We start from the raw sequence: 13,925 nt of genomic DNA on the forward strand, positions 1-13,925 counted from the left end.
ATAGTCGCGATTCGCGATCTGTCTGCGATGCACAGATGCACTACCTATGACCAGGGGGCATGCAGGTGTTGCAGATGCGTAGGAGCGATTTTGCAAGCGCAGTCGACCAAAAGATGCGTGGCGCCGCACAGAAGACGCGCAGGAACCCAGAAGATGCACAGGAACCACAGGCTGAAGGCGCACGAACCCAGAAGATGCGCAGGAACCGCAGGCTAAAGGTATAGAAACCCAGAAGAGCGCAGGAACCATAGGCTAAAGGCACAGAAACTGAGAAGTTCTGCAGCCGTAGAGACGGAGAACTGTGAGTAGAAGATACGTGGATTGGAGGTGCAGAAGCAAAGAACTGCACATGGAAGGTACTGCAGAACTACACCCAGCCATAGGAGTAACGAATTTTACACTACTAGCCATGGAGATTTCGATCCCAACAACCACACCAGCTCTATTAACTAGAAAAGAATTCAATGCATGAGGCTAGATGCTAGGCATGGCGACACTCAAGGGCCATGGAAAAAAAGGAAACGTGAGGAAAGAAGCGCTAACATAGGTGGGGAAAAAAGATTAAGAGGGGTGGGAATGAAGAGGGGGACTATGGCACAAGGGGGAAGAGGAGCATGTACATGATGAGAGGTGGAATGTAGAGATGGAGACATCAAGGGAAGAGAGTCATGCTTTATTGGAAAGATGGGGGGGGAAATCAAAGTACTAGCTAGGTGGCTTTACAAGAATGAGCGTGTTCCATCAAAGAATAGCCCCCTCCTTTTATAGCCAAGAGAGGGGGTCTCTCCCAATAAATTCATCCTCCCACATGCATGATGTGTGTGGAAGAGTATCCCATGTCTCATTATTTAACTTGCATTCTTGGACTTTCTACACCCCCCCCCCCACATGGGCCTATCCTACATGGAAGGAATAATCCAATATAATATCCATCTCCACCTATTTTATATTACTTCTCCCATGGTCCTTGGGCCATATCTCACTAAATGCAGGTATGGGACCCCCTAGGTGGAGGGGTGGTGCATGGAGGACCCATGCCACCTTATCATTTTATATTATTACTACCATGGATTATGTACAACACACCTTATGGGTCCTCTTACATGGAAGGGTGGCACATGGTCATGCCCTGCCACCTCAACCCTGGCCCTTATGTACACCATATTTTATTATACTATTGCCACACATACAAGCACACATACATATTTATGTCTTTTACTTTGGTCAAATTTATCCATAATAGTACCTATTGTTGATGTTATCATAGATGGCCAGACTATTTCTAATGCATACATTGATGGGGGTGCATCAATAAATGTCATGAGTGAAAAGACAATGAAAGATGCTGATTTGAAGTTATCTTCTCTTAACTCTCCTTATCGCATTAAGTTGGCTAATAATACTAGAGTGAAAACTCTAGGAGTTGTGAAAATTTTGGCAGTGGATGTGTGGAATTTTTGTACCTACAACATTTCACGTTATTCCTACAAAACTAGATGCTAGGGCTTACCCATTGATTTGGGAAGGCCTTGGCTCCGTCAAGTGAAGGCAATTCAGAAGTGGGAGACAAGTGATCTTATTCTCCAAGGAGGGAATAGGAAGGTTTGCTACAACATCAAGAGTTGCTACAAGAAGGTGGTAAAGGAGGAAACTTCAACTTCCGAGAGCTCAGCAGAGTCTGAGTCATCCGATCACGAGACAAGTGGCACCTCCGAGGAATCCATCTCAGAAGGAGAGGTGGAAGGAGTGGTGTTTGGTCTTTGCCTTGGTGTTGATTGGGGGGATAATCAAGGAAATGGAGCTTCAGAAGGAGAATCATCTTCAACCATGTATGAGGAAGTGGCGGATCACACTAGTCTTTGCCAACAAAATGAGATTCTTCTTTATGAGACTATAATAGGTACTGAAAGAGATGAATACCTGGAAATGCTTGATGGGTTTCCTAATCTATTTGCAAATAGTTGCTCACAGATGCACCAAGTTACCTTAGTGGAGCACAAAATTGACTTGAAGCCTCAAAGCAAGCCAGTAGTGCAACAGCTTAGACAGTTGGGAGTGGTACAAGCAAAAGTGCTCAGGAAGGAGGTAACTAGCAAGCTGGGTTTATTTTTCCAGTTGAGAATTCAGAGTGGGTTTCTCCAATCCTAAAAAAGGAAAGAAATGGTGCATGCACAAAGAGGGATTATTTTCCTCTACCATTTCAGGATGAGATATTGGATCAAGTTGCATGCCATGAAATATATTCAGTATGTGATGGGTACTCTAGATCCTGCCAAATTCGAACTCGCGAGGAAGATCAAAGGAAGACTTCATTTGTTACACCATGGGGGGTGTATGCATATAGGGTGATGCCATTTGGTTTAACTAATGCACCAGCAACTTTCCAATGTTTCATGAGCCAAGTATTTGCACCCTACTTGGGAAAGTTCATAAGAGTATTTTTGGATGATTTTTGCATTTATTCAAGCCGTGTGGATCACTTGGAAAAGTTGAGGATTGCATTGAAAAGTATTGATGATGCAAAAGGTTGCCTTAATCTTGCAAAATGCCATTTGGCCACGAAGAAGGTGGCTTTGTTAGGACATGTTATCTTGGAGGAAGGTATAGAAATGGATCTTGAGAAGGTACAAGCAATCATGGCCCTTCCACCACCTAGTAATGTCAAAGAAGTGAGGGGCATTTTGGGAAAAACAAAGTATTACTAGCGCTTTGTTGATATGTTTTCTGAAAAGATGTATCCTATAAATTTATTGACAAAGAAAAATGTATCTTTCCAATGGGGACTAGAGCAAGATAAGGCATTTTTTTTACTTAAGGAATGCACGAGCCAAAGGCCAATTATGCTACCTCCTAGGTGGGAGGATGATTTCTATGTGAATCCAAGTGTGTCAACTCATTCAATAGGAGCTATACTACTTCAGAAAGGTGAGCAAGGATGCATGCAACCAGTGTATTATGCAAGGCGGCAACTCACAGAGGCTGAAAGAAGGTTTATCTTTGGTCTTTGCAGTGAAGAAGTTTAGGTCATACTTGCTGCCTCGCCCTTTTTTCTTCCTTACATCTCAACCTGCTTTATAATTTTTGGTTTGCAAACCCAATCCTGTTGGAAAGTTTGCTAAGTGGATTTGTGAGCTTCTAGAGTTCTCTTTCACTTTTATTACAGAAAGCACCACTAGAGCTTCTCTTGCAGATTTGCTTACAAGTAAGGAGGAAGAAGAAGTAACAAAGGCAAAGGAAGACTTCGATGAAGAGTTGGAGACCCCACCAATAGTTTCAAGCTGCATTTTGATGGAGCCTTTAGCCCTTCTAGGAAATGTGGGGCTGGGGGGATAATTCTATTTGATCCAGAAGGAAAAGAGGTATGGGCCAAGGGTAGGCAATTTCCTGAAGCAAGATCAAATAATGTGGCTGAGTACAATGCATTGATCTGTGGATTAGAAGACTACCTAAAGGAAGGAGTGAAAGACGTAGAGGTTAAAGGGAACTCTCAACTGGTCATTAGGCAAATGAAAGGTGTTTATAAGGCACGGAGTCCTAATCTACAAGATTTTTATAAAAGAGTGATGGAGTTAAAGGAAGCTTTTGAGTTTTGCAAGTTTGTGCATATTCAAAGAAAAGATAATCATCAAGCTGATGAGATGGCTACTAAAGCTATGACTTCTTTCACTGAAGCTACTCTTGCATTGATAGATACAAGTTGGCCAAAGCTCCAAGATGTTCAATATTACTTGAATGAAGGACATTTTCCTCATGGATTGACCCCTCAACAAAAGCAGAGGCTCACAAGGAAGGCTCATCCTTATACAATCCTTGGGGATGTTCTATACAAGCAAGGTAAAGATAAGGTTCTTAGGAGGGTAGTGAGCTTGGAAGAATCTAAAAGGATTATGGAGCTATGTCACGAATGTTCAGGTCACTTTGCTTCAGCTAGCACTACTCGAAAGATCCTTAACACAAGGTATTATTGGCCCCGACTCAACAAAGATGTCCATGAGTGGTGCCGAAGTTGTGAGGTATGCCAAGCATATGGACACAAGCAATTGGTTCCTAGGTCCTTGAATCCCATTTCAACATATGGTCCATTTGAGAGGTGGGGTTTGGATTTTGTTGGCCCCCTTCCTCGTTCTTCACAAGGGAAGTATTATATATTAGTTGCAACTGATTATGCAACTAGATGGGTAGAAGCAAAAGCAACTATCAACAATAAAGCAACAACGGTGGCATCATTTCTCAAGGAGTTTATATGTGTCCGTTTTGGTTGCCCTTTGGAAATCCTTACAGATGGAGGGAGGTCTTTTAGGAATGACTTAATTGAATCTTTGGTGCACAAATTGAAAATAAATCATGTCATATCAACTCCATATTATCCCCATTGCAATGGTCTTGTGGAAAAAACTAATGGTTTGCATTGTGGGTCCTTGTCCAAGCTAGTAGACACCATGAAAAGGAAGTGGGATGTGCATATACTAGAGGTTTTGTGGGCTTATAGAACCACTCATAAGCTCTCCCTTGGTTTCACACCTTTTCAGCTAGTTTATGGAGTGGAGGCTATCTTGCCAATAGAATTGGAAATCTCAAGCCTTCGCACGTCTTTTCCTGATTGTGTAACGAAGAAGAAACACATGCCCAACGTCTAGTACAGCTAGAGACCTTGGATGAGAAGTGGCTTCAAGCACTTCAACATTTGGAGGCAACACAACAACGTCGCAAAGCAAGGTATGATGCTCTGATCGAGAAGAAGAAGAAGCCAGAACTCAAAGAAGGAAGCTTGGTCATGAAGTTTGATGGTCATGTGGAGAAACGGCTAGACAAGAAACTCCTTCGGCGCTAGGAAGGTCCCTTTAGGGTGAAGAAAAAGTTCAAAAATAACACTTATCTTTTGGAAGATGCAAATGGTCAAGAGGTCCCTGGACGTGCCAATGAGTACCGGTTAAAAGTGTTTTATCCACGGATACCATGGCTAGTAGACCCCCATGCCAAGCATGGGGATCTGCTGGGGGGGGGAAGATGTAACAATAAAAAATGATATTCTATTTTGAAACCTGTGGGAGATTTGTGGGGCCTGCAAGGTGACAAAAGCTAGCCACGGAGATAAAGAACCAAGAAGCGACGGAGAAGGTGGTGGCGGGAGACGGCTCTTTGCGGCTTGTCAATCTTTTGATGTCGAATACTTTATTTCATGTAATCATTAATGTGGGTTTGACACTAATTAGAATAATTAGTGAAAATGATTGCAAATGATATGAGTGGAGTGCATCATTGTAAATACCACGGGTATGAATTATAAATACCTTGGTATAGGGATATAATGGTTTGGGAGATATATTATTTGCTTTGTAATTGGGAAAATAGAAATGAGTCATGTATTTAAAGTGGGCCAAATGAATGCATGGCTTCCATAATGTACTAAAATAATATGGAGATCACATGCCAAGCACATGGAGGGCATGTGGAGGAGTGTGGAAGTGTAAAGTCAAGAGGAATCCTTCTAGAATCCCAAGGTGGTATATGGAGGATGTTGACATATGGAAAAGAGAGGGTCCCTATGAGCTCCAAGGGGCAAGACTCTTGACTTTCTCAATTTTAAGGAGTCATGAGGATCTTGTGATGGGACACTTGTCAAAATGTGCCCAATAGGACATTTGATGGTGACCCATGTCCTTATGTCACCAGGGGGTGAAGGAATCTACTGGCTAAAAATGTAACAAGGTAAAGGAGGGTGAGAATTGCTCTATAAAAGAGACCTCTCTCCTTCCTCTCTAGCATCTGGTTCTTCTCCTTGTAGTTATGCCATCACTTGTATCTAGCTTTGCTTATCTTTTCCCTTCTCCCTAGAGCATGAGGCTCTCACTTTGTACCCCTCTTCTTGCTATTGATGTTTTGAATAAAGTTCATGCTTTCTTTTCCTCATCCTTCTTCCATCCCCTCTCTCCTCGCTCTAAAGCTTAGTGTACCCACATGAGTGAATCATTCCTAGATCTGTTTTAAGGGTATTCTCTACTCCCCTAGGTGACCTCAATTTGCCATGTATCTGGGAAGCTACTCCTCTGCTGAAGGAGATCATTGCCCTTGCCATAACTGCAGTCGGGTATGGATAGTTTTGACAGTCTTCCATAAAATGGTCATAACTTTCTACTCCGAGCTCCATTTTGAATGAAACTTATATCAGAATCTTCGTCTTTTCAAGCTCTATGTTTCGTCCCAACCGTCCCATTCAGCCAAATCAACCCTATGAATTCACGCCTTTCACATCAGTTCACATTGTGTTGAGTCAAAAGATGTTCTTCCAACAATGGCTCGCCCTTACTTTTGGAGCTAACCGATTAGCTCAAATCAATGCTTCCCCTCAGCCTTTCTTATTTCCAACGCTAGAGTACAACCTCACCTTTGACATCTATATCTTTGTTTTGATCTGAGAAGATAGAGAGTGAGTGTCTCTTTAAGCTTCATCTAATGCCCAAATCTCTTCCCTCTTCTTCAATTTGTGGGTTGAGACGTGAACAAAACCAAAACCCCTAGTTTTATGTCACAGTAGTAGATGCAATACAATCACTAATGCATCCATGTATATATTCGTTTCTTAAGGATTCAACAAAATATAAAAGTAGACATTATCTTCCTTTAATGTTAAGTGACCATTTTATTTATGAGGTACATTTTCTTTTTTCAAACTTCCACTATGTACGAACAAATATCACCACCAAGGTTTAGAACATGTTCTGCAATATTCATGTTTTTCAAATTAGAGGCAATGCAAAGAAAAAATGGGCAAGTATTGATGTTGAAAAAAATATGGAACAAGAGTTAACTAGCATATTCATGACTTGCTCGAGCTTTTAATTCTCATATTATCTATGCATCATCACAACTCTACATCTATATTTTATATAGCAACTTCAACCAATGGAAGTACTTACAAAATTAACTTGACTTAATCTCACCATTAATGCAACATGATGATGTAAAGAGAAAGGAAAACATGTATAGCTAAACAAACGATGCATAAATTTGTTTTATTAAAAACAATCCATGTTTTGTCATCACTATGTCTAGGGGGCGAGGGATCATTGTTGGCTGATTTGATGATGCAGATATTACTGTATGCAAATGACATAGTCCTCCTATCTTCCTCACCAACAGGCCTACAGAGGCGCTTGAAGGCCCTAGAGGTGTGTTGCAAAGAGAGAGAACTAACAGTCAACCTTGGTCTTTAACCCTCACGAACAACGCTTCACCAACACTTCACTTATCCAAGGGAGCCCATGGAGATTGTTTAGTCGTACACTTAACTAGGGGCAATCTTTGCATGTCCAGCCTTCACAAAGATCCATGAAACCAGGGTGCAACTTACATGAGGGTAGGGAGCTCTAGCTTGGCTAGTTTCAGGCACACTTCCAGGGCCTCCTGACGAAGGGATGGCTATTCAACACATCAATGAGGCCGACGACGACCATGTACGCAACACCTTCTGGGGGGAGATGACCTATCCACAATTTAGTGGCGATGTTTCGAGAGGTTGCAGGTGACTATGGGAGCTAGAATGATTTGAAGCAAGCCCTCAGTCCCCCACCAGATCATACAAGTAGAGTTCGGCATAACATCACTCCAGGTTGATGCCATCTTCCAGGCAGTCATTTACCTCCACAGGGTCTGGGCTTTATTTAGAGAGAGATTATCAAGCCCCCACCAAATCATACAAGTAGAGTTCGGCATAACATCGCTCCAGGTTGATGCCATCTTCCAGGTAGTCATTTACCTCCACAGGGTCTGGGCTTTATTTAGAGAGATTATCAAGATTGGCACTAGACTCATCTATCTGAAGAGCTGAGAGCATCAAGTTTAGCATGGCTTGGTATGCACGCATATCCGGAGGAGATCAACCATATTATACAATTGGACCTACTCCCACTTCATACGTCATGGGCTTTTAGGGGGGCAGGGGGGGGATGAGTTCCCCACCAAGATCCGGTTCTACTGTGATCACTTCCTAAGAGTATCAATGGATAAAGTGATTATCATACCCTAGTACTTAGAGAATAGACGACTCTCACATGCTTTGAGAATCACCTAGGATGGATGTGGGTCTCATCTCATTAGTTGAGGATTGAGGTAGGGAGAGCCACTTGTACACCCAAAGAGCATCGAGTATGTACACTATGCACATTGGAGGTGCAGACATAGAATCAATTCTTGTGCACTTGCCCTATATATTATGAGATCCGAGGAAGATATCATTGCTTATTTTGGGAGGGACACGGGTTTGGGCCTTTCTCCTAGCTCATCCAGTTCTAGGACCAGAGGTCTTAGCAAGCCCTCTGCGTCTACCCACAGTGGCTTGTACATCTCTCTCTCTCTCTCTCTCTCTCTCTCTCTCTCTCTCATGCACACATGCTCCAAGCATGCATGCAAACATGCACGCTCAGGGTGTACGTTCATGCACACATATGCATGCATGCATATGCACATCTGACGTGTGCGTGTGTGCATGTGTCTGTGTGTGTGCACGTGTGCATGTACACGTGCGTGCATGCGCATGCACATGACGTGTGCTTGCATGCATGTGTGCGTGGGTGCGTAAAAATAGTGACAAAATGTGTTAGTTATACACTGCAAAGGTACATGCTTGCCTAAAATATCTTGAGTACATTAGCATATATAATTAAATAAAATTTCCAAGGAAGTTTAATTGTGTCATGTATTGAGTGCCTAATAGTGGTAAGAGGCCTAGGGTGTGCACTATTTGAGGGTGCAATGTATATGATTGCAAACAATGCATTGATTCCACAAGAGGGAAAAATTTATCTACACAAGGTACAAAATGCGACCTCATGCAAGATAATTTGAAGATGGAAAAGAGAGGTGGTGTTACCAAATGGCATCTATAATTCAAAAAACACCAATAAACACTAATGTTTAATTAAGCTTTAATAATGCATGGATAAAGTGAAATTTTGAAGCTAAGGGTAGATACACAAGAGAATGGATCTAATTTAGATGGGGTAAATTTGGAACATCAAAAGCTTATAACACAATTGATTGGAATAATTATAAAAACAAGTTTAATCTGCAACCATAAAGCAAGGCCTTACAAACGGGAATGTTTTTTACAAGTCAATAATAATGATGAACCTTTGTAATTGTCGCTAAACGACATGAGAAACATAGGCAATCAATTTGCTCACATCCATTAAATCTTCATATAGATTTCCTTTTTGAGAGGGTCTTGTCAAGCGCCATTGTGAAGTTGAAGACAACACTATATGGCCTAAAACAATGTCCTTGTCCAAGAATGGTAATTTGACAAAGTCTTCCATATTGTCCTCATTTTGCCAAAGTGGGAGGAAGGAGCGTCAACGCAAGAAGGCTCACCAATTGCAAGTGATATCCATTGCAAGTAACTTGCTCTCTTGATCAGAACTACTCCAAGGCAGCTACAACAAAACAAATGCAAGTCTACCACAATCCCAAGAGAAAAAGAAAGGGCTGCTAGGACTTGACAAGTCAAAAAGGAGCTTAATGGAAGAGCAAAAAAATGGGGGCCGCCGGAGAAGTGGAGGAGGTGATGGCTATGATAGTGCAAACTCCCCTCGAAACCACGTTGTGGCTACCGAATTCGCATTTGTTCTACAGAGTCCCAATAAAGGCATGTCAATCCATGGAAAAACAAGCTTATTTCTTTCAAGATCTACAAAAGTTGTGTTGCTCAGTACTTCAAAACACTTCGAGCAAACAGGGTGAAGTAAATCAATGATTGAAGTTAGGGTAATGATTTTCATCTTCGTGGGATGATATCAATTAGATTCAAAATGACTTATTATAAACATGAATTCTCTACCAAAATCATGGACGAATCCCATCTAAATCTACATGGCCATAAAAACAAGGCTCTTTTTACTTGCAATATAGTTTTTCCTACAGTGGAATCCCATCTAAATCTACAAGGCCATAAAAACAAGGCTCTTTTTACTTTGCAATATAGTTTTTCCTACAGTGGTTCTTCTTCAATTACAGATGTTATAAGAGCATAGAACAACTTTCAAAAAACTTGTGAGTGTCAGCTGACTGGTGCAAGCATTGCCTCTGTCACTGCATGCGCACAACTTTAATCTTGATTCTTCATGATAAGTGAGTACCCTTATAAACAGTCTAATATGATAAATTGATCCACACATGTAGAATTATTATATTTTGAGTTTCCAACACTTGTGCACTAACATTACCTGTTTGCTCTGCAATCATAAGTTAATGAATTAAAAAAGGAATCTCTTCCAAATGCTAAATATACCATTAAAAAATAGTGCTGAACTTGCATTCCTTGGGACATTCATCATTTGGTTTCAATCCAACTGTTTCGAACCTTGAGATGACAAAATCAATTACAAGAGATCATACCGCTCGATATCAAACAGGTTATGTAAGAAGTTGATCTCAAGGGGAATCACAAAAATGAGACAGAACAATCAGGAGAATTAAAATCTCTCCAAGCATCAGGCGATCCTTTTTTGCAAAACACTCCACCCCACTAAAGCTTTAATCATTCGAAAATCACATTGGTACTGTTACATATTGAAAAATTTTACCTACAAGGGAGGAAATCAAGAAAATAGAAAATCAGATGAAGGGCACAGCATCTCTATGCATGGAGGTACAAATAACAAATCTCCAAATCACAATAACATAACTCATTAAGATCAAACATGGAATCTATGTGCATATTAACTTATCATCATCGAACACCCTCCCAAATAAGCGCACATATATAAGAGCAAAACCACAAATAAACAAAAGGGAAAGGCAACCATACTGTCCACAATTTCTACCCATTTGCAGCACCTCAGTAACAGACATATTTTAGGCAGAAAAACCAAGACCTTGAACAGACTTCAGCAACCTCCTCAAAATTTCTACTACACAGGAAGATCCATAATCTCTCATCTTGCAATGAGATATTTCCATCGAGGGGATATTTCCGATGAATTTCCATCCTTTAGGGGACACACGTGCTCATGGACCTTCACAAACAGTTGCTCTCACAACTCGAATGTGAACTATTGACAGTTTCAAGAGTTTCACTCATTCAACCAAATCCAGTCAGAAGCACCTGAGACAGCTCCCTCATAGCATCCATAAGCATCTCCCTTCAAGCATCCATACATGTTATACCATGCTCAAAGTGGATCTCAATCCCACAGGAAATCAACTTGTGCTAGTTAATTTACAATACTGAGAGGGTACAGAGCAGTTTCTATCCTTCTAACAGCTACCTTGATTCGTTCTTTCATACTCTCATTATCACACTCAACACCTTTGCTGGCATAGTCAACCGTTGCAACAACTCCATCAACTGTCACCGTGAATTTCTCAGTCTCTTTATCCAATTTCACATCTCCAAACAAAGAGACCAATATGGAGTGAATTATCTTCATGCCATCTTTCTCCGATTTGGCCTCCTTGAAACCATTGCCATTAGGTTCCGATCCAGAAATTGGACGTGAATTCAACTTTAAGATCATGGCAACAATTGAGTCTGCCACCATGTCACTGACTGGGTCTGAGACCCATTGCAAAACTACAAAATCTGTACCTTCTTGTATTATGGTGACTTTATCATGTACTTTCAACGAAGTGTTTTCTGCTTTTGGCAACATCTCTACTGTCTCATACATCTGCTGTAGCCTATGCCGAAGTACTGCAAAGGCCCCTTTGTATGGAACTGACTGGCGCTGCATTACACTGCCTGTAGTCAATTGAGTGTAAACATGCAGGTCTTCTGGAGCCATAAGCTGGTAGGTGAAGCCCTTCCTGACTAATAAACCGCTCACTGAGTCTCCTTCTTTTGGAGTCTTCTCTGCCAATCTGCCAATTGCCTTGGCTGTCTTCTCCCCCTTGAAAAACATCTCCACTGTTTGGCAATTCTTAGGAGACAAAACGTTTACATTCTGATCTGCAAACTGGGTTTGCAGCTTTGCTTTCAGGCGACCCATCTCGTTGGCCTCTCCATGAACTAGAATGATATTAGGAGGCCTCAGCTCATTCAAAAATGTACTTGTCTGATTGAAGTCTGCATGCGCAGAGAAGGAGATGTAGTGTACACTCATATTCAGGGGAACCACCAATCCACTCATTAATGTCACCTCCTTGGGTTCACTCAGGATTGTCTTAGCAAGAGTACCCTCCACTACATATCCAGGTATCACACAGGAATTCTTTTTGTCCTGGCACCATAAATCAAAGAGTTGTCTTGAGATCCCACTCTGAAGAATTCCCGGGCTAGCCATAACCACAGAGGGACCAACATCATTAAAGTTTTCTATGTTTCTAAGAGATTGTATATGTTTGAAATCAAATGGATTAGATATCTCAAACTGGCTGCAGATTCGATCATTCATGGCATTGATGTAGGTTTGGTACACAGCCATACATTTCTTGGCAAGGGGTGATGCATAATAGATTGGAACGTTGTGCAACTCTGGGTGGGTCTCCCAATACTCATCCAGGATTAAAAGAAGTTCTTGAGCCCTACCGAGGGCAAAAGCTGGAATAAGGACACGCCCTCCTTGAGCAACAGTTTGATGCACTGTGTCTGTAAATCTTCTTTCACGCACAGAACGTGGCTGATGAACTTGCACACCATATGTCGATTCTATAACACAGACATCCGGTGAAAATTGAGGCAGCTCAGCAGCTCTAAGATGGCGATCCTCCTCACGGGAGTAATCACCTGTGTACAGAACTCGGACACCAGCAATGTCTACCATAAACATTGCTGCACCCAAAACATGCCCTGCTGTGTAACACCAAAATTTAATGCCATTGACCTCCACTGTCTGATGAAAATCTATGACCTATAGATCCCAGAACAAAAATGACACAAGCTTTAATACAAGATTTCAAAGGAACGAGTAGCAGCCCAACATAAGCACATCTTAATTAAAGACCACTTTAGAAACTGCATCTTCGAAACAACTATATGTAAAATCCTTACATTGACTACATCAATATAACCTTATAAGCCTATTTACTATTGGTTCCAGTTGCACAGAATAAAAGACACATTCAAAACAAAAAGAAGGTTCTTACTACCTCAATTTTGTCCATTGTTCGGAGTATATCCTGCTCATCATAGAGCATGTCTTCTACAGATACTTTGCTTATCTTTACAAAATCTGAGAGCAGCAGCTTGTATATAGCTTTAGTAGCATGAGTCATGAATACCCGGCCCTTGAAGGTAGTCTGCGTGAAGTAAAGAGCATAATATTTAAACTTAGAGGTGAGAGAACTCTAGAACGGTGCAAGTTACTAAACAAGGGATATGTTAAACAAGGGAAACCCCAACCTTCTCAATGAAATAAGGAAGAGAAGCACAATGATCCAAATGAAAGCTGGTAAACAAAAAAAAGTTTCATGTCAGATTTTTAATCGCACTTTCCCAAAAACTAATACAATCTCTACGCTGATGCAGAAAGAAAAGACCTCTTCCCCAAAGTGGCTCGTTCCAATATGTCAAAGCTAATTTACCAAGACCCTTGGGCATAATCAGTGACAAGCTCTAGCCAAATCCTGGGCTTAGGCTACTCCGTCAAGAACCATCTGAGATTACACATTATTTAGTTGGTAACAAACAGATTTAGTAACAAGCTCTCACCAAATCTCGGGCTAAGGCTCTACTCCGTCAAGAACCATCTGAGATTATCCATTTAATTTGGTTAAAAACCAAGTCACAACAAGTGTAGGATTAAAATCTTGCATGTCTAACTACTAACTTGACAACGGCAAAAGTATTGAAACGCTTAAAATTATACCTTACTGGACTCATACATCATGTTCAACCAGGCATTCCTCATGATTTACCATAACCTATATACTTGAAGTAGTGCAAGGGAAACACTAACAAAAAAGATGAGGACTGAATTAACGTACAGATA

General features: G+C 41.2%; 1 protein-coding gene across 3 annotated transcripts in view; it reads right to left on the bottom strand.

Annotated features, from left to right (window-relative positions):
* Positions 1-10,740: 10,740 nt before the first annotated feature.
* LOC147896190 (cleavage and polyadenylation specificity factor subunit 3-I-like) overlaps positions 10,741-13,925 on the bottom strand; it is a 78,849-nt gene continuing 75,664 nt past the window's right edge. For 2 of the 3 annotated variants that reach the window (XM_087382733.1, XM_087382734.1), the window contains exons 2-3: positions 13,084-13,233; positions 10,741-12,845 (exon numbers count right to left, since the gene is read on the bottom strand). In XM_087382733.1, coding sequence (XP_087238859.1) covers positions 11,211-12,845; positions 13,084-13,233 — 1,785 coding nt within the window. In that variant the 3' untranslated portion in view covers positions 10,741-11,210. Of the gene's footprint in view, positions 12,846-13,083; positions 13,234-13,336; positions 13,383-13,925 lie in introns of all 3 variants that reach the window. The other variant, XM_087382732.1, reaches the window with a different exon arrangement.

The sequence above is a fragment of the Dipteris shenzhenensis genome, chromosome 12 (genome assembly GCF_047967505.1).
Source record: "Dipteris shenzhenensis isolate YYH24624 ecotype China chromosome 12, Dip_SZ_1.0, whole genome shotgun sequence".
NCBI lineage: Eukaryota > Viridiplantae > Streptophyta > Polypodiopsida > Gleicheniales > Dipteridaceae > Dipteris > Dipteris shenzhenensis.